At 43.5% G+C, this 25855-nt stretch overlaps 3 protein-coding genes and 1 non-coding gene across 4 annotated transcripts; all 4 read left to right on the top strand.

The window, feature by feature from the left end:
* The first annotated feature begins 602 nt into the window (after positions 1–602).
* Positions 603–15918, top strand: LOC125977000 (uncharacterized). Its single transcript, XM_068652337.1, is given in 13 exon segments — positions 603–842; positions 7478–7820; positions 7917–8053; positions 8137–8302; positions 8382–8529; positions 8765–9973; positions 10593–10862; positions 11071–11403; positions 12069–12227; positions 12554–12727; positions 13535–13616; positions 13717–13865; positions 13943–15918. Coding segments are annotated over 13 exon segments (3450 nt in total). The 5' UTR covers positions 603–829; the 3' UTR covers positions 14210–15918.
* Positions 15919–18000: 2082 nt separating this feature from the next.
* On the top strand, positions 18001–20397 carry rplp0 (ribosomal protein, large, P0). The gene is made up of 8 exons (XM_049734527.1): positions 18001–18096; positions 18657–18765; positions 18862–19037; positions 19253–19340; positions 19520–19666; positions 19741–19926; positions 19992–20132; positions 20210–20397. Exons 2-8 carry the CDS (start codon positions 18712–18714, stop codon positions 20363–20365), a joined length of 948 nt encoding a protein of 315 aa, XP_049590484.1. The 5' UTR covers positions 18001–18096; positions 18657–18711; the 3' UTR covers positions 20366–20397.
* Positions 19066–19194, top strand: LOC125977936 (small nucleolar RNA SNORA63). The gene has a single exon (XR_007484782.1). It is a non-coding gene; the product is annotated as a small nucleolar RNA SNORA63 (small nucleolar RNA).
* Positions 20398–23311: 2914 nt separating the features above from the next.
* On the top strand, positions 23312–25501 carry LOC125977693 (golgin subfamily A member 7). The gene is made up of 6 exons (XM_049734531.2): positions 23312–23452; positions 23786–23908; positions 23978–24130; positions 24202–24303; positions 24427–24481; positions 24665–25501. The coding sequence occupies exons 1-5, from the start codon at positions 23444–23446 to the stop codon at positions 24472–24474; spliced, it is 435 nt and encodes a 144-aa protein (XP_049590488.1). The 5' UTR covers positions 23312–23443; the 3' UTR covers positions 24475–24481; positions 24665–25501.
* Positions 25502–25855: the final 354 nt, after the last annotated feature.

Raw genomic sequence — 25855 nt, 5'->3', positions numbered from 1 at the left:
AATGTTTGTCTCCTGACGCAGAGGGGCTTTGGCTAGACAAAGGCCTGTTGTTATTTTAGTGCAGTGATGTGAGGAGGGTAGTTATACTAAGGGCGCGGGTGCAAAGCTCACAGCGGGATGCCACCCAGGCACCCACTCAACCTTGTCACTCTTGCCTACCACACTAAAAACTGCATTTTAAAGGATTTTTTTCCCACCCTCAGTTCTTTTTCTGTCTTCTGGCGTAGTATCAGAACCATAACACGGATGGGGTGGGCTCACCTCTACAATGCAAGGGCCAAGTATTCGGAAGACCATACTAAATTTTGAAAAGAATGATGCACCAAATGCTTCATTGTGTACAAATTACCTGTTGAATGTGTTCATACTGAGTCAATATGGTAAGTTAGGATTTATCTATTTATTTCTATAAATTAAGACACAAGAACTTTTACGACATTCATAGGAAATCACAATGTTTCATGTTTAGTTGGGAGGAAATTTAGGGAATAAAAAAAAAGTTGCTAAAAATGTGCTCGATTTGGCACTAAGCAAGTCCTCAACGTGCCACTAGATGGCGTAGTCTCCTATATGTTCAGCTAATGGGCGGCAGCGGGGCTGACAGGGGGGCTGGCTCCTGCTCTCCTGTTCGAGAGCTTCTCCTCCCGGGGGCAATCTGGCCATGAGTGCTGTTTGGGAGTGTGTTCGAAGGAGGACTTGAAAACTTCGCTGCGTTCGTCCAGCACATTTGAGCGAGCGGACGCTACGTCGGAGGAGAGACCAGCCCAAAATTGTGCTCGACGGAGGGGGAACGTTGCTGGGTTCTCAACAGCGTTGATTTCCGGCCAACATGGATGATTTAGGTAAATCTACTGCTACGTTGCAATACCATGCGGGTGTGCTTTTGCATCTTCGTGTACTCGCAGACGCGGTTTTGCAGGCTTGTTTGAGGCAAAACGTGAATATGTCTAAGTTTGTGTGGATGCAGTACGAGTTAACCAAGCTTAGAAAGGCCCCGTGTGGTCATTTAATTAAATGTTGCCTTCAGGTACATTACGAAAAGTCCCCAAAATGTGCAGCCTGGAGTGGCCACTTCAAGGTCCTCTAACTTTTAATGCTTACAGCGATTCATTGTGACATTTGATAAGAATATGTTGATGAAGCACAAATGGGATGGCAAGAGTGGCATTTAAGGGCTACAAAAACAACCAGGCATTTTAAAGTCAATAATTTACCAGACTGTCACAGCAGTGGTGCGTTTCCGTTTAAGCCCAGCTGGAGTTCAATCCTGGACTTAAAATACGGCCCTGCACATTTCCTTTTTAGTCAGCTACTTGCACCACATGTTAAGTCATTTCTATTTGGGCTCAACCACTAACTTGTGTGATCTTTCTCAAGTGTAAATATTTAAGTCAAATGCTCCCTTGTGTAAAATAAAATCTGTGCTATAATTAAAAATGAAAAGGAAATCTCAGAGGTAAACTCATTAAGCTCATCGCAGCATGTTGGGACCTCTTTTTTTTTTGTGGCAATGTAATCAAGTCTGAGCTGTTAAGTTTAGAATTCATTTTAAAAGGGATTTGCATTCAGCTATCAAACTATATCGCTCTAATAATTTGGATCCCCCCCCCCCTGCCCAAGAGCAGAACACTTTGACTATCCTGATAAGGCCACGCCTGTAGTTGCTAACGTGGCAACTTGACATTTTACAAAGAATATTAGTCATTCTATATCCAGTCAATATTTATGGATAGCGCCTCGGTTTACACAGCTCTCCTTGACGTGGCTGCTTAAAAAAAGAAGTGTCTCGCAACCCAGAAAACTGTCAATGTCGCACGGTTGGAGATAACATTGTGGTTTCGGGTGTGATCTCAAAACTTTCACGTGCATCAAGCTTCGTGTTTCGTCTGCTGTGTGTTTAGAATGATTCAAATAACTCTTTGGGAGGTAAAATTGTTTATTCCACCAGCAGGATGAGAACGCCTTTATGTATTTTTAGCAGAGAAGAAGAGTCCCTCTTCTCAAGTGAGGAGCCAGCAGCAACCTGAAACCTTCCAGGCCTCCAGACACCTCTCTATGCTCTCTGATCCCACCAGGCAGCTTTGCTTTCTGTTCATCTACGAGCTGAGCAGGAGCACACGCTCCATTGTGGAATGCGGAGCCGTGGGAGCCAAGCAAAGTGTCAGGCCAACATGAAAGCATTGTGCCACAGCCAGAAATTAGAATTTGTGCTCCTTCTTGCGTTACCCACTCGCTTCAATTGACGGTTTCAAAGCTAGCTGAATTCGCAGCTAGCGGATTGTAAATTTTGGTGGTCGGCGTTTTCTCAAGAGTGGAACTGAAAACATCATGATTTGAATTGCTTTGTTGTTGACACAGATGTGTTGAATCTTCGCGCGATGCTGCGACATTTCTCAAGGCAAACTTGCGTTGACCTCGCTTTCTCACATTTTTTTTTCCCCCTCCCCAAGTTGTACTCAGACCTTGCACAAGACACGGCTGTCAAACGACCTCCTTTCTTTTAGTTTGATGAGCGCTACTTCTCATCTCTGTTACTTCTCATTGTGATTTGCCGCAGAGTCATTTTGGTGGCAGCGTTTTGAAGTTAGGCAACTCCCCAGAGCCTCGTCAGCTCAGACGCCGCCGCAGCGTTGGAAATGTCACTCACAGAGGGGGTGTGGGCGACGTACTTCTTAAATGAGAACTGATGTAGCCTAGATACTCTTGAGTCTAAATTTAGGTTGAAACTTTGTTTACACCGATAGAAAAGCTGGAGAAGTGACATGCGGTTACTTGAGATTTCTTTTACTCATTTTTCGTCTTATCGACTCTGACGTCTTTTCATGCATTCATACATTTAGAATTTTCTCCCCATTTTTTTCCCCTTCACTTTTTACAATGCAAGTTATAATATCCACGCCCGCTAGTTTTTAAAAGATTCTACTTTTTATTTCATTTTTCAATATTTACTTTTCGCTGTCCCGTAACATTTTTAAGGCTTAATCCTGTTTTAAATGCACTAAAAGCAGTTAGATAGTGATATAATTTTTTGCCATCAAATGGTTGAATGTAACTTGTGAGTTTTTGTAGGAATCCTTCCTGCGGGGTTTTGTCCATCTGTTTAAGTTTAAAGTAAACTCGCTGAAGGGCTTTGAAGCATATGTCGGTCCACATGCGCATATGCTCTTCAGATCACAGTTAGCTGGTGTGGACAGGCGCTTTGACAAGCAATCTCAGTGAGCAGTGACAGCTCCGCAGCCAGCCACGTCGTCTCACGTGAGTCCTCGGCACCTCCTGGTTTGATGTAGAGGCAAAAAAACAGACAAAAAATAAATAACCTTAAAGATAACGACACTTCATTCCAAATCCTGATATCCTAAAATCTCTGCTTCCTCATATTAATAGATTAAGAATAAATAAATAAGGCTCTCCCACTGAAACACTTGATGCATCTGGCAGGAAATTGTTTGCATAGACAACTCCTCATAGGTCAAAATCAATTTCTCCAATTTGTCATCGCCTGTCTTGATTTCAGAGAGGATTTATAGCCACGGTGGTGTGTGGGTTGAGATAAGACGCTGGTCTTATATCAGAAAATGTTGGCAGTAAGTTGGCACACCTTTGATGAATGCAGAGCATTAAAGGCCTTTGACTCAGAAGGAAAGATAAGGCTTACCTCCGCCAAATGCGGAAGGAAGGCAAGAGCTATTGTTTTCACGACTGTCAGTTATTGAATAGCATTTTATTGAAGGCTTGTTGATTGTCCATACAGGCAAATGTGTCCGACAGTATTGATTGAGATTTTTGAATACTTTGTGATCTCCTGGGTTCCAATCTAAATTGTTTTTGTCCTGATCTTAGAATCTGGCAGTTGAAGATAGGTCAGCGCTGTATAGTTTAATAACCGTCCCATCGATGCATGGTGGAGCTGACAATAGGCTCGTTTTCCATTACAGTGATTTGCTTCTGCTTTGCAGTAACTGTCCTCTGACTTCACTTCCCCATGTCTGTCCTTGTCCTCCTGGAGGGGACAGAGAGCAGCTTGTTTCTCAGCCTCTGACCTACTTTAGTGGAGGAAATACACAAGCAGACCCAACTGATCGGAGCATAAAAAAAAAAAAAATATCAGGCCATCTTTCCCTTCCCTTGTTCAATGCATCCGGAGAAGTGTTGTTGCATGAATGCTAAACAAATTGATTTTAAAATAAATATATACTATAGTTTTCAGTCTTTATTACCACACCCGAGTATGGAAAAAACATTTCGAACAGAAGCCATTTTTTGTGGTCCAAACATACCGTACAGAATAAATAGTGATTAAATATTTGGCACATTTTTTTGTTTAGTTTTGCATGTAAGTCCTGTATTTACTGAAATACAAGATGGGAATTAATTATGGTGTGTTTTTAAAATGCCATTTTTATTAAACTCCTAACTCGATAAGTTATCTGCCTCCAGTGCGGCAATGTCATCTATTGGCAAGAGCCAATTATTGATTTAAACCTCCCGTTTACTTATCATCGAGAGAAGCGACCTCAGACCCCCTGCCCCGCACGAGTCATTGGGCGGCTTGCCAGAGAGACGATGTGAAGGATATTAGAGTGTCAGAAGGAGAGTTATTGCATCGAGGGAGCGTCCATCAGTCTTCAAGACACATTATCATTTGAGTTTTGTATTTTATGGCAAATCAACAAACGTCTCTGCCATGCTCCGCCCACATGGAATTGTATCAAATGCTAACATGTTACAAAGTAACCTGTGATTCTGTGGCTTCCTGTCCACTGTGACCATCTATGATCTACTTAAGAGGACGTCTTGTGTCTCCTGCAGGTTAAGGTCACATTGGGGAGGCTATTTTTAGCTCCTCTGTGTTTCATGTGTAAGCAGCGAGTCTCTTGCGCACTTTGTTGTTGTCTTTTAGTTGCACCTGTGAGGGAAAAAGAAGCGCCGCCGTCCTCAGAGAGGCCCTTGAGGGAGCATCAAGTGCACGGCTCTTAGATTGTTGTGGTCCGAGCCCTGGCGGCGCTATCCATTGCGTGTTATCACGCGGTACACCGACAGGCCTTCTCACTCACAAGGCAACATGAAAGCTTGTCATATCGCATTAAGCACTCGCTCGCTTTTGCTCAACACGCTTCTCGCGCTGCCTCTTGAAGCGATCTTGTTCAGTTGTTCACCACTCGTGCGTTCCCGTATGGACAACGAGCCGCGGCACGTCAGGAATTTTTCCCAGTAGTGTCAGAAATACAGAGAAGTGAGGGAATGACAGGAAGGAAAGAGTCGTTGGTTGAAAGCGAGCAGCACCCATTGGAGAGATTTGACGTTCGAGCGGTTTTTCCCTTAAATGTCATGACATTTAAAAAGTTGAGACTAAGCTATTGTTTTTTTTTGGTTTGCCTTGAGCAAGAAAGGCAGCCTTACTTAAATGTCTCAGCGCAATCTTGACTTCAGATCACATCAGTGGAAGGCACTGATTTGTACACACTGCCTCGCTTCATGTGCTTCACTTAATATTTGCAATTATCCTTCATATTCTGTCTTTTGATCTTACTGTAGTCCGCCACAGCATTGTTCACAATGTACTCCTTATATGGTTCTCTTTCCATACCCTCCTTTGCTGCAGACCACCCCCTCCTACCTCCCTCCCTCCCTCTTTTTTTTTAAATCGTGTTGCTTTCATCCGCTCTCCTGCCGCCCAGATCTCGTCAGCCCCCTTTTTTTATCTTCCCCTCACTTCCTCTTTCGCTTTCCTGTAATGAACCCCAGCACGAAGCAACGTCCGTGTAATTAAAATGCATACCATTCATCTCAGGAAGGGAGTCTCCTCAGTCTGCATCAACCCACATTTGAGCTTTGAGAGATGTGCATGGAGACACTTCCCAGTTTAGTTTCACTCACTGTCTCATGGCCAGATTTCATTGTGTAGAGCACGTTGTGACCCGCCGTGTCTCTTCCTCTGTCTTGTTGAATGGATGTGCTCAAATTGTAAAATGGATTTACAAAAAAAAAACCTCCTTTTTTATCAGGCTATCTATTTTACATTTACAATTTTACTGCTAGCATTAGCACTGATTTCAAAGTATGTCTTATATATCTTGGTTTGTCTTTAGTTTGATCGTGAAGTCCAACTTTGATTTCAGGTTAGAGATGTTTTTCCTCCTTTTACTGGAGGTTAATTTTTGGACACAGGAGACGTGTGATTGTGGTATGTCCTCTTGGCAGAAGAAGCGGCCCCACCTCCGTGTTTGTGTAGTTTCTGGATGGGCCAGAGCACGCCAAACACGCAGCCACCGTTCACCGAACTCACACATTCTTCAAAACATCCTCATCTCGACTTCCAAACTGCTCCATTAGCTTTGTTTACAACATTATTTGCACCACTTGGTAAATAAGCTGCATTAATATTACATCTGCCACCTGCATTGTTCATTTAGGACAATTAAAATTGTGTGTAGCCTGGGGGTTAATGTTTTAGTACTAAGTTATTTCTGAGCTGAAAATTGTTTTCAATGACGGGTAAAGCCAGTTCAGACGCAGAGCTAATTTGATGAGCATCCCCTGTGTAAACCATCTGGACGAACATCTGTTGAGATCTTCAGCAGCTGCAGTTCAGCTTTGTTCTGACAGCAGCAAGAGTTGGGCCAAATCACACGAGGATTTTCCAATAAACAATGACTGCGTTGGCTTTTTGGCATTAACGGTTTGGTCCTTTTTAATGATACATGTAATAAAATAGAATCAACATTGAATTGAATGGCTCAGGCACAGGAAAACCACACATGCACGTAGCCTACTTGTCTAAAACCAACATGTTGACTTCCCCTTGTATGAGGCAGTACACTTATGTATATTGCTCCTGATGTGAGAGATAATTTTATTTTGTCCACACTTTTTTTTTCTTTTTTTTTTGGCTTAAGCATTGTATGCACTTTTGTATATTCCACAACAAAACACTTTACACTGTGACTATCGGGGAATCTTTGCTGTGCGACCCGGTCTACTGGCATGTGAGCTACGCATGCTAATACTAACCCAGTCCAAGTAGATCTGCCACGGCTCAGCAGGACCTCTGCTTTTACTGATGATACCGTGCTATTCTAAGCGTTGGTTTCCAGGTCGTCAGATGTTCCTAATGTTACAGTTTTGATCTTGCTGTTGTATTTAAAGACCAAATTTGATGCTGTAGCCAGTGAGGATTCCATAGAAGGTCACGCAGCAATTGTTTAACTACAACGGAGTCATACCAGGAAGAGGGAGTGATGCAGTGTTGCAAGACTCCTGTCGGTCGTCTTTTCGCATGCTTGTCGTGCTCACTTGAGCCAACTAGCTAAGTTGGTACTGGCATGTTGCTGCTGTGAGGTGAATGAAACCAAGATGCCCCTGTCATTAAATTGATCACCCCCAGACTCCAAGCAGATGAGGGTCAACGAATAACTCAAGTGGCTATGACAGTGTGAATGGTTCAAAGTATCATAATCTTTCTTGTGTGTTTCCTTAGATGCTTTGTTGGCAGACCTTGAGTCCACGACATCCCACATTTCCAAACGTCCACTCTTCCTGTCTGATGAGAAGGGTTACGCGCGCCCTGTTGGAAGTCAGCAAGACATCTGCTTTTCACCGCAAGGCCCACCCATTCCCTCTGAGAAAACGCTCAACGGAGAACAGGAAACAGATGTAAATGCTCTTGTACGTCTCATCATATATAGCGAGATAAACTTAATTTATAAAATGTAATGTCGTTTAAATGGACAGCAGACTAACTCACTTATGACTTCCTCACTTTAGTCGAGAGATAACAGCAGCCCACCTCAACCCACCGGCGAAGAGGACCATGTGTACAGGTAAGACGCTTTGTTGAGCTTTTGAAAATATTCTAAAGGGTTTTGCTCTCTGGTAACTAATATGCCGCATGTTGGATGTTTCCTCTTTATGTGCAGTTTTCCTAATAAGCAGAAGAGCAATGACTCTTCACCTGCCATGAACCAGTCCTTTGACAGCAACCTGTCAGAGCTGGACCGCCTGCTGCTGGAACTCAACTCTGTCCAGCAGAGCACGCCCGCCTTCCCTACTGAAGGTCATTACCTTTTTCCACTGAACAGCCTGTACTGACTTATTTGCAGTTTGGTGAAAGCATTCATCCTTTTTTGTTGTCACTAGAGGAGGCAGCTCCACCTCTGCCTGCCAGCATTGTGATCCAAAGTATTCAGGAGAACGGAGAGTTGGAAAAGCCAAAACGCAGCGTGGCAGTTCGAGGAATAGAAGACGCACGACCAAGTGTGGAGAGCCTTCTGGATGAGCTTGAGAGCTCTGTGCCCTCACCCACGTGAGAGAAATGAATCTGGAATAACATGGAACATTGTCCTGACGAGTCGGCAATTGAATTTGAACCGTTCTTCTTTTAGTCCCGCTACCTTGTTGGTATCGGACGTGCAGATTGATGGACAAGAGGAAACACAATCACAGCAGCAGGCAAGAATGTCCGCGTCCTCTGCCACACGGGAGCTAGACGAGCTGATGGCCTCCTTGTCAGACTTCAAAGTCCAAAGCAATGTGAGCATTTATTTTTATTTTTTTAAATTATTAACGGAGATTGTAATTTGAAGTCTGAAAACTCTAGATACATTTCTAAATCGAATGGCTCGGAGTTAAAATGGAACGTTTTAACAACCATTTCTGTGAGACCTGACCTTCCATTCTCTTCACCTCAATGTATTTTTCCTGCTCTTTCTCTTTTCTCCATCACTGTGTATGTCTCTGTTTCTTCGTATGTATGTGTTACCGCTAGTCTGGCTCTCAAGTGTCAATGAACCAGGAAGTAGTTGACCCCTCATATCCTGCCAGCTCACCAATCATAACCCTCGACACTCAGCCCTCGATTCCTCACGTTGACCCCTCTGTGGATGTCGATCCCCTATCTAGTTCCACCACACCCTCTTGTACTCCTCTTCCACTGGAACTCCACATAGACGAAGATGGGTGTTCAACCCCAACCTTTACCGCCAGGTCCACTGTCACGGTTATATCGTCTAAAAAACAAGGCGGTGGCATTGTCACCTCTGAAATTGCTCGTTTGGAGAGCTTGAGTGTTGCGAGTAGCCCAAAGCAACCCGTCGGAAGTGAAGTCGGTAGTCCATCAGTCACTGAAGTCTCCACTAGTAAAGTCTCAAGTTTACTGGAATCCAATTCAAGTAGTTTCAATTCAGATCCCGCTCCTCGAAATCCCATACCAAGTACACTTAGTTTGGGCAGTCCTAATCCGAGTCTAAGCCCCACCCCGAAAGATGACAGTCCAGCACCTGCACACCTTAGCCAAGATAGTATAGCCCAACAGGATCAATGTGCAGTCACACCAACAACTCCAGAATCATTGCCAATGTCTTCTAGCCTAGTAACCGGTCCAAAACTCTCAGGTCAGATTTCAAGTAGTGTTCCCAAGAGTCCGGTGTTAATTCCAAAGCTCGCATGTCCCTCTAGCACTCAAACTGATTCACAGCCAGTAACACGTCCAAAGATTTCAAGTCCAGCAACAATTCGAAAAAGTGAAGGCACAAGTCCAAAGAGTCCCGCTTTGGTCATCAAAAAGACCTACACGGTTGCAGACACCAGTATTAGTCCCAGACATTCACCGGTTTCACCTTCTGCTGTACCGTCAACTAGCCCGCCGTCTTCCCCTCCAACCAAAAATGAAATCCTGAACTTAACATGGCCCTGCCGGGAGCCTGTGTTGGATAATGCCTTGGATCAACTTTTAGCACCTGACTTCACTCAAGCGGATGAAAACCAAGCATTCGGGTCTCTGGAGTACAGACCGTGGGACGAAGACTATGGCACATACCCAGATGTGGGCCGAGAGGGGACCCTGACACCCACGACCGAAGCCAGTTGGATTGACGAGTGTTTCACCCCCTCCACCTGCCCGGGGACACCGGATGCAACGCTGGATCTGCCGACACAGCAGCCATCTGCCATTGAGCGCTTATCAGCTTCTGGCCAAGTAGGAGACGCATCAAATCAGCTCCAAAAATAAGCTGCTGGCATGAAGCAGATGTGGCAACTGTAGAAAATATCCCACAGAGAGAGAAGTTGCTATGTTTCGACACAAGCTGTAGAGTGTGTTTGGAATTGAGGTCATCGATATGGTGTGATGCATGGAGTGTCAGTGCATTCGAATTGCAAAAGGCTCTTAAGGGAGAGGTTTCATTGTGAAAGGTTGACGGAATTACTAATAGGATGACTGCATGCTCCTACTCGCCTGAGTCAACAATTTTGTCGGCTGTAGGACCCCACCTGTGATGGTTACGCAACCAGCAATGATGCAAACGTCAAGATTGAAACGTCTGTTCTGTGCAAACAGTATTTTTTTTCCCCCCTTGAACCTAGGCCCGGCTTTGCCTTGCGCAATCGCTTTATGATGGATCTGCGGTGTCTTGAGTCTCTGGCATGCCACGCCTGACTTATGGCTTTGTTTTGCTGTGACAGAAGAGAATGACTTTTTTGTCTGCAAGAAATTCAATTCAGTATGTGTGTGTGTGGTGCAAACGCATTTTGGATTTCGGAGTGTTTGAGACCCAACATGGAATTGGGCGCAACCTCCACTATCGTCTACTCTCCAGCTCAAGTCGGTTATACGTCGCACAAAAGAGACCGCCAACGTGCATCCCATGTACAAGGACGGAGTAGTGCGGCGTAAAATGGGACCGGTTATCGTGAATAAGAGTCAGTCGCAAGATCGGCTCATTGAGGAGCTCCAGGGGAAACTGGGAATCGGCCGCCTGGAACGTCGGCGTAAACGGCAGCCGGACGACTGGCTGACGGAAGGCGTCATCGTGATGTCAAACCCGCAGCGAATACGTGAGGAAAGGGCCCTGCCGCCTGTGGATAAGGTAGACGCGAGAGACACGTAGCCGCATGAAAACACCCACTTCAATTCTAAAATTGGTAAATCGTTTGGGGGGGGCGGGACAAAAGTGGAAAATATTGTTCTGTAACTTGTACACGTTTTTTTTTCGTGGCCACTTGTGAGTTTTGTCTATCACTTCTCTATTGTTATGCTCTACTTTACTCCTTCTTTGCCGCATCCCCCCCCTCCAGATCATCATCCCTCCTGAGTCTCCTGTCCCCCAGAGAAAAGTCCTCTCCCCTCTGAAGTCCCCGCCAGCCCCCAAAAAGATTCCCCCTGTAAAACAGACACCACCACCACTACCGCTCCCTCCGCCCCCTCCGACGCCTCCTCGCCCCCGGGACCCTAGCCCAGCACCTCCCAAGGAGCCAATTCCTCCCCCAAGGGAGCCCACGCCACCCCCTGTGCAGCTCCCTCCGTCACCAAGCCCCCCACCCAAGCCCATTACACCACCTCCTCCCCCCAAGCTCTTTGTATCGGTGTACTGTCAGACTGACTATGACGCCGTCTTCCCACCTATGCAGGCACGGTTCTTTTTCTCTTTTCACTTCCTTCCTTTTTTTTCCTCATCCTAAAATCATTCAATTCGCTGACCCTTTAAGAGCCTTCACGAATTTGATGGATCATTGCAACTGCAGTTCATACCGTTCGTATTTAGGACAGCCACAGGGTTGTATGATCCTTAGGTTTGTTTTTGGCAGAGAGCTGGGAACGGATAACCTGAAACCCAGTCAGTCCAGGTTAGGAGTGGCGCTGACACCCAGGCTACAGAAACAGACTCCATTTTTCTAATTCGGATGTATGACAGCACCTCGGGTTGTGCGTTGTGACCAGAGTTTAAGTGCTTAGAGGCAAGTTGAGTGTTGGCCCTCCGGGTCATGTGCAGGAATGGTTGGCTTGCGGTGCAACTGAAACCTCGTCTGCCGTATGACAGCACATTTACCATGACACTCAAAGCCTTCCCCACACGACACTCATTAACTAGTGCCATAGCTCAAAAAGAACTATACCAGTGTATCATCACCATAAATAATGGACATTTAAAAAAAAATTGTCCTTTGACCTTCAGCGTTCACGAGATTTTAGTTTTTTATTTGTCTTGACCATCAACAACTGTTAATGCAACCAAGAAACCCAGAAAAAAAAGCCTTTTTAAGCCCTCGTACTAAATTTGGAAAATCACTGTCAGATCCAGTCTCAGGGAAAGACGTCCCCAACCGGACCAGCCAAGCCCGCCAATAAACTGGACAACATGCTGGGGAGCCTGCAATCGGATCTGAACAAACTGGGAGTCCAGACTGTGGCTAAAGGCGTCTGTGGTGCCTGCAAGAAACCTATAGTTGGACAGGTGAGTCCATTTTAGGACAAAAGGTAACAAATGTGCAGAACTTGCATAGTCAGTACCGACCCATTTGATGTAACTGCATTTATGTGTGCCTGTTGTAAATGTAAACGAGGTGAAAATAGGATTTTATTAGGCCCTATCATAATCCTAAAATGCTTGAGGATGCAGATGAGAATTATTTCAAGTAGTTGTTGACACTCCACTGCACACGAAGAATCCTCAAAAGAAACACTGTAATGTACATTTGTAAATTGCCGTTTTCGCGGAATCGGGCGTACTCCCTTGCAGCTCCTTTTAATTTAATCCCTTGTGCGGGATTAATCCCTCAGGTGGTGACTGCCATGGGAAGAACGTGGCACCCCGAGCACTTTGTGTGCACCCACTGCCAGGATGAGATAGGCTCCAGGAACTTCTTTGAGCGCGAGGGACAACCTTACTGCGAGAAAGACTACCACAGTCTCTTCTCACCGCGATGCCACTACTGCAACGGGCCCATACTGGATGTTAGTAGAACGCATACATGTACACTCCCATACCATAATTTACTTACGTATATACTCCATTGATGAGAGGATGTTGTTTAGTTATTTATTCATAGGCTAATGGAACATGGCCATCATTGAATGAGTGACTTTGTGTTTGGTGTAGACAGACCCACTCATATCTTTATTTCCATCATTAACACACAGACACACCCATACTTGTGTGCACGCGCTGAAGGGGAAGTGGACGAGTGGACTTGAATCAGGGAATGTCCAACATGAGTCACTCCCAAGATTTTCCAATCCACCGCCTCAGAGCTCGTTTGACACATCCACGGTTGACTTTTCGCAAAAGCAACTGGCATGAATACATTGAGATAATTATACATAACTGTATTGCTCAAGCTAATAATAGCCAGTGCCAAAGATGAATCATTATGCTTTGATTCATATTTTTACCGTCTGCTTAGCAGTAGTCGAGCAAGGGTACTTACACATGCAATTAGACACAACTACACACATACAAGTACACACACTATTGTCTTTATAAAGGATTTTTTTTGTTGTTACAGCTCTTCTATTGGGATGTGTTGCAATGTGTACACACTAATGTAATTTGTGTAATCGTTCTTGAGTTGGATTTCCATTGATTTCTACTTTCTTTTTTTCGTGCCAAGTCAGTCTTTTGTGTCCTTGCTCCCCCTAGTGGTGAGGTTATAAACTACATATTTATATTGTGTGTGAGTGATGTGTTTTATGAAACCTATGATGTATTTCAAATGATCCCGGCTGCCCAAAGTGACCATGATTATTGTTGTCGTCTCACAGAAAGTGGTGACTGCTTTGAACAAGACTTGGCATCCCGAGCACTTTTTCTGTGCCCAATGTGGATCCTTCTTTGGACCAGAAGGTACTGGAGCACTCTGTGAATACCTCACATGGGTAGAGTCAGGTTGGACTTATCAATAAAACATGCAAGGGTGTCAGTACGAATCATTGCTTCCGTGCAGGGTTTCACGAGAAGGATGGAAAGGCCTTCTGCAGGAAGGACTACTTTGACATGTTTGCTCCGAAATGTGGAGGCTGTGCCCGGGCCATTTTGGACAACTACATCTCAGCACTCAACTCACTCTGGCATCCCGAATGCTTTGTCTGCAGGGTGAGAGCGTCGACTCACTGCGTCTACTTGCAATTTACGAGGCATCAGGTTTGATTGCTCTGTGTGTGGTTCCGCAGGAGTGCTTCACGCCGTTCGTAAACGGCAGCTTCTTCGACCATGACGGTCAGCCGTACTGCGAGGCGCACTACCACGAGCGGCGCGGCTCGCTGTGCTCGGGCTGCCTGAAGGCCATCACGGGCCGCTGCATCACAGCAATGGGCAAGAAATTTCACCCGGAACATTTTGCGTGTGCCTTCTGCCTCAAGCAGCTCAACAAGGGCACCTTCAAGGAGCAGAATGATAAGCCCTACTGCCACGGTTGCTTTATTAAACTTTTCAACTAGACTGCGCACATTTCCTTGCTGGTCTAAAGGCACACGGTTTTTCCCGTACCACGTGCGCGGGTCTGCGACGGGGTCTGTCACGGGGTCTGTCACTTTTGACACCTAAGGGATTGATTTTCTTGCCTGTCCCAAAATTCTCAGGCTTTTGCTTATGGTGTTTTATCAGCCAGCCCAAAGAGATTTTTTTTTAAGTATTAATCCTGTCAAGCAACAAAAAAACACAAATGATCTCTTATGTGAATTTCTGTACAGTAGATTTGAAGCCACACACTCCGCCTGTGTCAAAATAGTCTTGAAGGTTTGAGTCAGCTGTTTGACAGAAATCAGTTTAGGCATTGGTGTGGCCGATTAGTGTGAACAAACCTCCAAGCAGTTGTTGTCTTTGTGCTCTCCAAGCAGATCTCTTGATGAGACTCTCACAATTGTCACATAGTGAATTTTACAATGTAGTGTGGCTTTTATTTTTCTACTCTCCACTTACTGTACGTATATCGAAGAAAAAGATCAGATCTTGACTGGCTCCAGGTGCTTCGGTACCTTTTTACCCTATCGAATCTTTCTATTCTGCCGTTCAAGTAGAAATAGGCACACTTAGTGATGTTTGACTTTTGGTGCATTTTGTAAAAAAACAAAGTTGAGGAAAAAAAACGCAGATATTTTAAATCTGTATTCATGCACAATTTATGGAATTACAACTAATGGTCAAATAATGCATCAGTTCATTTGTTCCTATTTTTACAATTGTGAATTTCTCACTGTATTGAATACAAAAAAAAAAAAGGTTTATGCTAGCGCATGCTACTGTCATTTACATCGTTTTATAAGCACTAATGGCCAGCTGGCTTCACAATCTGAATCGACAGTAAATTTATATCCTCTCGACCATTTGACAAAACTGTGTTTTGTTGTTTTGATGAAAATCTATATTTGTAAGTCACATTGCTGTGGCGAGAGCTGGCTCTACTGGCATGCAGGCTGGCGGTAGTCCAGCCTGTTCTCTGCCATGCGCACACTTTTACCAGCCTGTGGTAAACCACAAAACTCAATCTATGATGTTGCTTCAATTGCCAAATGGTAGCAGTTGTTTGTGAGACACCCCCCCCCCCCCCCCCCCTTGCCGCTTGCTTGTTTTTTCCCCCTCATTGAGTATGCAAGGTGTTTCATATGTGTTTTCTTATTGTAAGGTGGAGGATGCAACGTGCCAAATATGTCAATGCAATATGGTCGAATACACTGTGTGGTCTTTCTTGTGAGTTGAGCCGTTCTGGTGTGAATTCAAGGAGACTTTTGTCTGCTGTGCTGCATCAACTTTTTAAACGTGCACAAGCACACTGTAGTAGGAGATCAGCAAAGGAGAGAAATATGGGAAAGACCCTCTGAGCATTTGAGCTGACGGTGACTGTACACATCCTGCTGATTTAAAAGTTCACAGCTTTTGGAATTGTGTGTTTTCTCTTAGCCTGTTTGCATACAAATACTAACAGGAATTGATTTTTATTTTTCTCAAAGTTACCTCTTAGTTTCTGCCTGTCAAGGAAGACAAGCCTTCCTTTTTTAAGTGAGATAAAACAATATATCAGAGATTTTGTGAACTTTTGGAATTTTATTTTCTAAGGAGCTTTGGCTTGCTTGGGTGCTATGTAAGTTTATGATTACAAATTGACTGATCCAACCAATGCAAATAAAATCTGCTCTTTATTTCTGGCAAATCTTTGACTTTTGTCATGAATATTATGATTCTATGAGTCTCAATATCAAGCTGATAAATACAGTAGATTTTACACAAATGTCAGGCATACAAACAGTCGGGCAAAAGATTGTCTTCAAGTGCATATTTAGAAATACTAGGCTCCATATAAACCCGCTAGTGTCTACCTAGAGCTCGAGCGCTATCTAGTGGACAAATTGTGCTGCAACACCATTCTTAGTGATCCCAACACTGAACATTTACTGTTTCTAGAGAAAGAAATGTTTGGTATGTAAAGGAATCGTAACTCTTTATTATTTTGTGACGGTCCCATATCAGCTGACTGCTAAATTGATCGGGCTCTGATACAAATAAATGACAGATCATGTTGATTTATGGTCATTTATTTCAAAAATATATTTCAGTCACGCAGGTCATATGTCTCTGTCTGTGTTTTTGGAGCTAGAACGTGACTAATAGCTGCAGTGACAGTCCAAAATGTCTCTCTGACGTGATATTATGACTTGGACTCTGGAGTTGGTGAGCATTTGAAGTTTTGAAGCCATCATAGAAAACTGAGGCCAGTTATCCAGCACCTCCACATACCTCAGTTCCACCATCTTCTGAAAGCCCAAAAAGTCTTTTTCCGACACATGCTGACCTCGGATTTTGAGGCTTTTGAGTTTTGGAAAGAGCTGAGGGATTTGAGCAATGAGGGTTCCCAATTGTGTTGGCCAGGAGTCTATGTGGAGATGGAGGAGATTGGGTACCTGCGACGCAAGGGAGGTGAACTCTGTAGAAGTTAGTTTAGGAACACGTAGCGTGAGCCGGCTCAGCGAAGCTGGGATGGAGTGGACGTATGTGTGAACGCGTGGACCCATTTTAATGACTAATGTTGAGAGTTGAGGGAGGCCGCTCAGACATGCACTCAGGTTCTCACTGACGCCATGATTGGATAGAGTATCATAAAAAACAGCGCACCTATAGACGAGAACCAGCGTCTGCAAGTTAGGGAGTACTTTCGTTATCCAAAGTAGGGAGGGATCACAGTGAATGAGTTCCAAACTGGAAAGTGCATGTGTGAGTGAGGGCACTGGGAAAGATGTGGGGATCAAAGATCTTTCCACACCACAGCCACAAGTCAATGACAGATGCTTCAGGCGAGGAAGGTAACAAAGTATCGAGGAAATCGTTATCGTACAGTGTTCCCTGATCCCAATGTCATGACACACCAGAGATGTCAGATTTGCAAAGTCCCTGACTGCACAAATCAAGTGTTGTATGGAATTCGCGGGGAACTGAACTCGACAGATGCTGAGATGTGTCAGTTTCTCCGCTTCACACACCACGGAGGCGTTCAGCAAAAGGGAGTTGGAACTGCACCTCACAGCCAGATGTGTCAGGAGGGCAAAGTTCTTTAAATTGCCCATGACCTCTTGAGTACTTTGCTCCATGAGCAACGAAGTAACAGAGGGGAGGCCAAGAGCTAACTGCTTCCAGTCCTTCTCTCTGGTGCTCCTCATCACCACGTTACTGATTTTCCTTCGGCGCAGCGTCTCCCAGAACTGAAGGCTGTAAGATCCTTTTGGGAAAGCCAGAACTATAGTCCAGTCTTTCCACAGCAATCCACAGTCGACAAGTTCCTTTAAGTACGTGCAAGTCACCCGCATGCTGTGTTTGTCTGCCACGCTGAGATAGCCCAGTACATGGACCCACACTTCTCCTGGAAGTTGGTGTAGCAACATATTTAGGTTGGCGAATTATAAACTCACGAGCTGTATAGAATCTTAATGTCTTGGGAAACACGCGTACGTCGCGTCATTCTCCCACGCTGAGGCTCGATGCTTCTTCTTGTGTAGTTTATTTGGCAAACCCCAATGTTTGTTGAATTATCGCCACCTATTGGACGGTAGTATAGAGCAGTGTAGTAGCCGCATTTCTTTTTTATTATTGTTATACATATACTGCTTCTAAAAATCCTACAATTTGAATCTTTGCTTTAAAATATATATTTATTTATTATTTTGAATTTTAGTGCAGCCTCAAAACTTGGTTTCTCACTTCCTTACAAATGATTGACATTTGCATTGCCCAATAGTGGCAACGGTACGCCCAAATGTCCGACGCGATTGGCCAAACACTTTTCTATAAAAACCGCTTGTTTCTTTCCGCTTCCTCTCTTTTTCACGCGACCCTCAGAGTAAGTCGCTTGCTACGTATTTTAGAGCCTCCCTAAAAGAAAAATAACTTTGTGTACCCAAACACGCATTTTATTTCCTCCCTTTGTCTCAAGCGTATTTACATGTTTTTCGATTGCGTGTCGCGTTATACGGTCCTTCGTCGTTATGCCTGTTAAGACACTGCTAGCACGCTAACTGTCGGCTAACCGTCGGCTAACCTTATTAGCTAGCGTTAGCAGTCTAGCACGTGCTCTCCGTTTTACTTCGGTATTATTCTCCATCGAAGTATTTACGTTCCAAAATCGCTATTACAGAATAGGGACCATGACATTTCGTCTTACTAAATGAAAATGAATTTCTCATTAAAGTATTTCATACAACCAGATAAGCTATTGTATGTGGCACAAGATTTAATGTCTAGAAAACTTTGAGTAATAAGTTCATGACGTACATTATAGTCATGCTGTAAATTTCTCTTATAAATAGTAACACAAGCCTTGCAGTTAGTTATGTGATGACCCAGTTTAGAGTGCATAAAATATGAAATGCAAGCTTTCAAACAAGCACTCTTTGATTGCAGGTAGTACCTTGTCTTTAAAACAGCTGTTAAGCGAATCCTTGGAAGCACTGCAAAGATGCCCAGGGAAGACAGGGCCACGTGGAAGTCCAACTATTTTTTGAAAATCATCGTAGGTATCCACTAGCAAGCTCTTTTATTTTTCATGCTGTTCAATATGCCATTTCTGTATTTTGGGCTGTTTTTAACAAAATAAATCATGTTATAGCAACTCCTGGATGACTATCCAAAATGCTTCATCGTCGGAGCAGACAATGTGGGCTCCAAGCAGATGCAGACCATCCGCTGTTCTCTTCGTGGCAAAGCTGTGGTGCTGATGGGTAAAAACACCATGATGCGCAAGGCTATTCGTGGCCACCTGGAGAACAACTCTGCTTTGGAGAAGTGAGTTGTCCCACTTTTTGAATATCAGTTGCAGGACAGTTACGGTACAGCTTGTGTGGTGCTGTATTGTCGTTCCCCCTGCAAAAAGTAAACTGTTTCCAAGCTATCCCTGTTTGTCCAAACCTCCTGACAGCCAGGGACGCAAGGTCTCAGACATGTGTTTTTGATTTGTTCAATGTGAAAATACTTACCTAACAGCAGTCTGCATTTAACAGGCTCCTGCCCCACATTAAAGGAAATGTGGGTTTTGTCTTCACCAAGGAAGATCTGGCAGAGGTCAGGGACATGTTGGTGGCCAACAAGGTAAGGCAGACACTTGCACACACTTGCTCCTAAATTTCTAGCTATCCCTCGTCTGTCTGAACCTTCTGACAGCTGAGGGGTGCAAGGTTTCAGACATGCTTAAGTAAAGTTGCGGTTGGGCTTTATATTATTTTAGTTAGGGTAAAATTAACTTAAGTAACCTTTCTGGGATGATTCAGGTGCCAGCTGCTGCCCGCGCTGGAGCCATTGCCCCCTGTGATGTGACAGTGCCTGCCCAGAATACTGGTCTGGGTCCAGAGAAGACATCCTTCTTTCAGGCTCTGGGCATTACCACTAAGATTTCCAGGGGAACCATTGAAATTTTGGTAAGCTTGATTGAAGTAAATTGGATATATCAAAGTCGAGCACAAGTTTTAACTAACAGTTTGGTTTCCTATAGAGTGACGTCAGTCTGATCAAGACTGGCGACAAGGTGGGTGCCAGCGAGGCCACGCTGCTCAACATGCTGAACATCTCGCCCTTCTCCTATGGACTTATCATCCAACAAGTCTATGACAACGGCAGTGTCTACAGTCCTGATGTGCTTGACATCACTGAGGCCTCTCTGCATGCCAGGTTCCTGGAGGTAAGAGAAAATGATTGCGCCAGATCAGTGTGGTCAATGTTAAATGTCTCGCATTGTCTCTTTAGGGTGTGAGGAACATTGCCAGTGTGTCTCTTGAGATTGGCTATCCCACGCTCGCCTCTGTGCCCCATACTGTCATCAATGGCTACAAGAGAGTGCTTGCCATTGCTGTGGAGACAGACTGCTCCTTCCCCTTGGCAGACAAGGTTTGTATTTAGAAAGTGGAGCTGGCGAAGGAGTGAGGTGATTCAGGTTTTTGTAAGTTCTCATTTTTGTCACGCAGGTCAAAGCCTTCCTTGCTGACCCATCTGCCTTTGCTGCGGTGGCAGCGCCAGTTGCAGCTGAGACTGCAGCAGCTCCAGCTGCTGCCGCCAAAGAAGAAGTCAAGGAGGAGTCTGAGGAATCAGATGATGACATGGGCTTCGGGCTTTTTGACTAAGACCATGATTTCAATAAAATGTCAAACATTGAGCCTTTGCATGATTCCTGTCACTGATGTGATCCCCCCCCAAAGGAGCTCATTATTAGAGCTCAGTTTTTAAATGATTGTTTTGTGTACATGGACCCTCACTTCTCCTGGAAGTTGGTGTAGTGTCATATTTAGGTTGGCAAACTATAAAATCACGAGCTGTAAATCTTACTTTCTTGGGAAAGGTGTACAATACTATTCAGCCTGCTGTCATGTCATTCTTCCACCCAGAGGCTTGATGCTTCTTGTGTAGTTTATTTGGTGTTTGGCAAATCACAATGTTTGTTGCATTATCTTAAAGATTCAAATAGAATAGAATGCCCTTGTAAAATGACAATAAAGGGCATTCAATTCTATTATCGCCACCTATCGGATGGTAGTGTAGTAGCAGCATTTTTTTTTCTTATATTGCATCTAAAAGCACATCCTACTATTTGAATCTTTGATTTAAAATATATCTATATATTTCTTTTGAATTTTGGTGCGACCCCAAAACTTTGTTTCCGCTTTCCTTACAAATGATTGACACTTGCATTGCCCAATAGTGGCAAGTGTACGCCCAAAGGTCCGACGCGATTGGTCAGACACTGCTATAAAAACCCGTTCGAGCGTTGCCTCGCCCTCTTTCTTTCACACGACTCTCATTGTAAGTCGCTCGCTACGTATTGAGAACTTTGTGTATCGAACCACGCAGTTTGTCGTCTGTTGATCTCAAGCGTATTTGCATGTTTTTCAACTGCGTGTCGCGTTATACGGTCCTTCGTAGTTATGCCTGTTAGACACCGCTAGCACGCTAACCGTCGGCCAACCTTATTAGCAAGCGCTAGCCGTATAGCACGTGTCTCGTTGATTTTTTTTTCATCCGTCCGTTTTACTTCGGTATTATACTCAATCCAAGAATGTATGTTCAAAAATCGTTAATAACATCGATTAGGCATTGGATAGGAACCGTAACATTTCGTCTTACTAAACGAAAATGACTTTCCATTAAAGTCTGTCGTACAACCAGTTAAGGTATTGTATGTAGCACAAGTTTAAATTTATATTTTAAAAAACTTTTAGATGTTCACGACCTACATTTTACATTCAGTAGAGTTCTCTTAAAAATAGATGTAGGTGAGTTTCTACTGTTTGAATATCAGTTGCAGGATCGCTACGGTACAGCTTGTGTGGTGCTGTGTTGTCGTTCCCCCTGCAAAAAGTAAACCGTTTCCAAGCTATCCCTGTTTGTCCAAACCTCCTGACAGCCAGGGACGCAAGGTCTCGGACACGCGTTTGTGATTTCTCCAATGTGAAAATACTTGTCTAACAGCAGTCTGCATTTAACAGGCTCCCGCACCACATTAAAGGATATGTGGGTTTTGTCTTCACCATGAAAGACCTGGCTCTTGGACTGCGTTCTCTCGCTCAAAAAAAAAATCATGTTATAGCAACTCCTGCATGACTATCCAAAATGCTTCATTGTTGGAGCAGACAATGTGGGCTCCAAGCAGATCCAGACCATCCGCTGTACTCTTCGTGGCAAGACTGTGGTGCTGATGGGTAAAAACACCATGATGCGAAAGGCCATTCGTGGCCACCTGGACAACAACTCTGCTTTAGAGAAGTGAGTTGTCCCACTTTTTGAATATCAGTTGCAGGTCAGTTACGGTACAGCTTGTGTGGTGCTGTATTGTCGTTCCCCCTGCAAAAAGTAAACCGTTTCCAAGCTATCCCTGTTTGTCCAAACCTTCTGACAGCCAGGGACGCAAGGTCTCGGACATGCATTTTTGAGTTCTTCAACGTGAAAATACTTGCCTAACAGCAGTCTGCATTTGACAGGCTCCCGCACCACATTAAAGGAAATGTGGGTTTTGTCTTCACAAAGAAAGACCTGGCTCTTGGACTGCGGTCTGCTAAAAAAAATCCAGTTATAGCAACTACTGGATGACCAGCCAAAATGCTTCATTGTCGGAGTAGACAATGTGGGCTCCAAGCAGATGCAGACCATCTGCTGTGCTCTTCGTGGCAAAGCCGTGGTGCTGATGGGTAAAAACACCATGATGCGCAAGGCTATGCGCGGCCACCTGGAGAACAACTCTGCTTTAGAGAAGTGAGTTGTCCCACTTTTTGAATATCAGTTGCAGGTCAGTTACGGTACAGCTTGTGTGGTGCTGTATTGTCGTTCCCCCTGCAAAAAGTAAACTGTTTCCACGCTATCCCTGTTTGTCCAAACCTCCTGACAGCCAGGGACGCAAGGTTTCGGACATGCGTTTTTGATTTCTTCATAGTGAAAATACTTGCCTAACAGCAGTCTGCATTTAACAGGCTCCTGCCCCACATTAAAGAAAATGTGCATTTAAATCAGACACATACGTGCTCCTAAATTATGATACTGGACTTATTTTTAATTTGAGGTTAAAAAAAATTCTGAAAATGAGTCTTGGGATTTTAGATCCAGTATGCTGTGCTGTCAGGTTTTTGTAAATTCTCATTTGTCACACAGGTCAGAGCCTTCGTTGTTGACCCATCTGCCTTTGCTGCGGTGGCAGCACCAGTTACGGCTGAGACTGCCAAAGAAGTCAAGGAGTCTGAGGAATCGACGACATGGGCTTTGGGCTGTTTGACTAAGACCACTATTTCAATAAAATGTCAAACATTGAGCCTTTGCATAATTCCTGTCACTGTGACCCATCCAAAGGAGCTCATTAGGAGCTCAATTTGTGAATGAACGTTTTGTAAAATATAACGTCATGTGGAAATTCAACTATCACTGCAGTCATTATTTGCATGTAACAAACTAAATTCTTTGGTAGATATAGGACTTAAAAGTCAAAACCAAATAGATTGGGACTTTCTATAAGTTTTAGAAGTCCACTTAGCAAAAATCATGACGTAATCAAACAAATCAAAACTGAAAATATTGTCTGACCATGAGCCAGTCCGTGGTACTAGAAAAATTGGTGGACGCCGCTTCATAGCACCTTTTATTTTGAAGACTCACACCGGAAGTGACGTTTAACCCTTACTGCTGTGACTGCGCAGCTGCAACACGGAAAAACATTCACTATGGCTGAGGTACGACGTTTTAGTATTTCTCCTAGAAAAACAAACCCCAGAGTGGTCGTAGATATATCTTAGCAAGAGAACACTCTTTCATATATTGCTTGTGTTGGCAACAACGGTATTTACCTTAACTGTGTTTAATAACGAGCAAATTGCTTTAGTAAATGTAAGCTAAGATTTATTAGCAAGGGTGAGGTGTCAACTCGTAGTGCGATTTCTATGTGCTGCAATCAATGTAAACGAAGTTTTCCAAGGCTACTACAAAACATTGACGACTTTTATGAGGTTAATTTCTATTTTACTGCTTGTGTGGAAAATTAAACTAGTTGTGATTTGTTTGTGAAGACTCACAGTTTACAGGAGCTCCAGCAACCTGTTGTCAGCACCAAGGTGTTCATTCAGAGGGACTACAGCTCAGGAACTCGTTGCAAATTTGTGACTAAATTCCCTGCCGAACTCGAATCCAGGGTACGTTAGTGGCCTGTTTGGATGCAATCCATATTGAATCAACGCTCACTTGCTTTTGTTCCTCTCTAGCTGGACAGGCAACACTTTGAGGAGACTATTCAGACTTTAAACAACCTGTATGCTGAAGCAGAGAAGCTCGGGGGGAAATCCTACTTAGAAGGCTGCTTGGCCTGTCTCACTGCCTACACCATATTTCTCTGTATGGACACCCAGTATGAAAAGGTAAGCTTGATTATTTATTTGTGAGTAATACAATATACGATTATAATACGATTTTGAACGTTTGTGCGCAGGTGTTAAAGAAAGTCACCCGATACATTAAGGAGCAAAATGAGAAGGTCTACATGCCCAGGAACCTACTGCTGACTGACCCCATTGAGCGAGGCCTCAGAGTCGTATCCTGAGCTCATGTGAAATAATTGTTGCCAAATAGCAGGAGTTTTTTTTTTGCTTTTTGCAGAAAAAGCCTGCACTGTCGTGAAAAATATTTAAAATATCAACCTTAACTAACCTTTCAGGTTGAAATCACAGTCTTTGAAGACAGAGGTTTTGTCTCTACAAATTAAGCTCAGGGTATGTTTTTTTTTTTTTTTAATATATGCCTATTCTTGGTTTAATTACAGTATTTCCAGAAACAAATAATACCACTTTTGCAGATGCATTTGGTTATACAGTAATATTCCCTCTAAATGCAATGGAATTAGAAATACATTTCCTTGTGTTCTGCTCACACACAATCATGTTTCTTGTGTGCAGACTGGTTACCAACTGATCATCCAAACAAGCACTCAGATGTCTGCTTCTCCCGAATCAATGTATATAATAATTTCTTGCTCTCTTTTTTTATTTATATCCTGTACATTCCACTGACTATGTTCCTCTACTTTACTTTGTACACATGGTGATTGTTCTGTGCACAAGGTGATGTATCAAGCTGATCCAAGACCGGGCCTTTAAAATAGTGCCAATGTGGACCATTAATATGCCTCCAATTCCTCCAATAGTTAGATCAGTGTTTTGTGTGTACTATCTTGTTGGTGAGAGTTGCTGTGAAATCAGATGCGAATTTAAGTAGTATGTAAATCAGGAACTGTGGTAATGTGTTAAATTTTAAACTGGAGATTTTTTATGCATCTAAGTTGATATTTTTACAGTTTTATAAGCAGATCGTTAAAGGTGCCACTCTTAAATTGTCTGAGTTATTGTAAATGTGGGTATGATCACCACAGAGCCGCTACTCATTCCACACATGCTTGTTGATATGGGTGGTGTACTTTTCTTATCAACCATTTATTTAAGTTTGTGTTTCCCAACTTTTGCACCATTATTCTACGGAATTTGGTTTCTCCACATAACCTACTTAAAAAATACATGTATTGCCATAAAAGACATCTGACCTATAAAATAATAATGACACAATATATAAACTTCATAGATACAATGGTTACATCTGCCTTATCAATCCACACAAAGGTTTGCTTGCGAAACCTTGATCTAACTAAATGACCTTTGGTCTTAACACTTTTTACTTTCGTTATTAGTCAAATAAGCATTTATTGAATGTTTCTGTAATAAATAGTACTTATACACGTAGTTTACGTTTTGATTGTGTTTATTTCAGCAAGACCTCCACGAGCACAAACCATACTTGGACATTTTGTTTGGTTTACGGCAGTCATATTTTGACATTTGGAGTGATGTAATGCGTTTGTTAGATTTATGTACAACTGTCGTAAAATCAACTCCGTGTTCGCCTTTTTTCCGTCAGAAGAACTTTGGCGGCTCTCGGCACCCGTCTTATAGCTACAGTAAAAGACGCAGCCGGCATAAATGGTGAATATCATGGAAGTTAAGTCTGCGAATCAATCAATTGCTCTAACTTTTAAAAATAATCACGTGTTTACGAATTGACACAACTTAATTGTTCGAGGGTTACGTTTAACGCCA

This window comes from Syngnathus scovelli, chromosome 11, assembly GCF_024217435.2.
Source record: "Syngnathus scovelli strain Florida chromosome 11, RoL_Ssco_1.2, whole genome shotgun sequence".
Lineage (NCBI taxonomy): Eukaryota > Metazoa > Chordata > Actinopteri > Syngnathiformes > Syngnathidae > Syngnathus > Syngnathus scovelli.
The sequence above is the reverse complement of the archived record's forward strand: the minus strand, read 5'-3'. Positions and strand labels throughout refer to the sequence as shown.

What these genes read in the sequence shown, in the direction of transcription:
- rplp0 (XM_049734527.1), top strand. Translation starts at nt 18,712, where the DNA reads ATGCCCAGGGAAGACAGGGCCACGTGGAAGTCCAACTATTTTTTGAAA. An exon ending in AACAACTCTGCTTTGGAGAA is followed by an intron (nt 19,038 to 19,252) that starts GTGAGTTGTCCC and finishes TGCATTTAACAG; the next exon opens with GCTCCTGCCCCACATTAAAG. An exon ending in CCTTCCCCTTGGCAGACAAG is followed by an intron (nt 20,133 to 20,209) that starts GTTTGTATTTAG and finishes TTTGTCACGCAG; the next exon opens with GTCAAAGCCTTCCTTGCTGA.
- LOC125977693 (XM_049734531.2), top strand. An exon ending in CTGCCGAACTCGAATCCAGG is followed by an intron (nt 23,909 to 23,977) that starts GTACGTTAGTGG and finishes GTTCCTCTCTAG; the next exon opens with CTGGACAGGCAACACTTTGA. An exon ending in TTGAGCGAGGCCTCAGAGTC is followed by an intron (nt 24,304 to 24,426) that starts GTATCCTGAGCT and finishes CTAACCTTTCAG; the next exon opens with GTTGAAATCACAGTCTTTGA.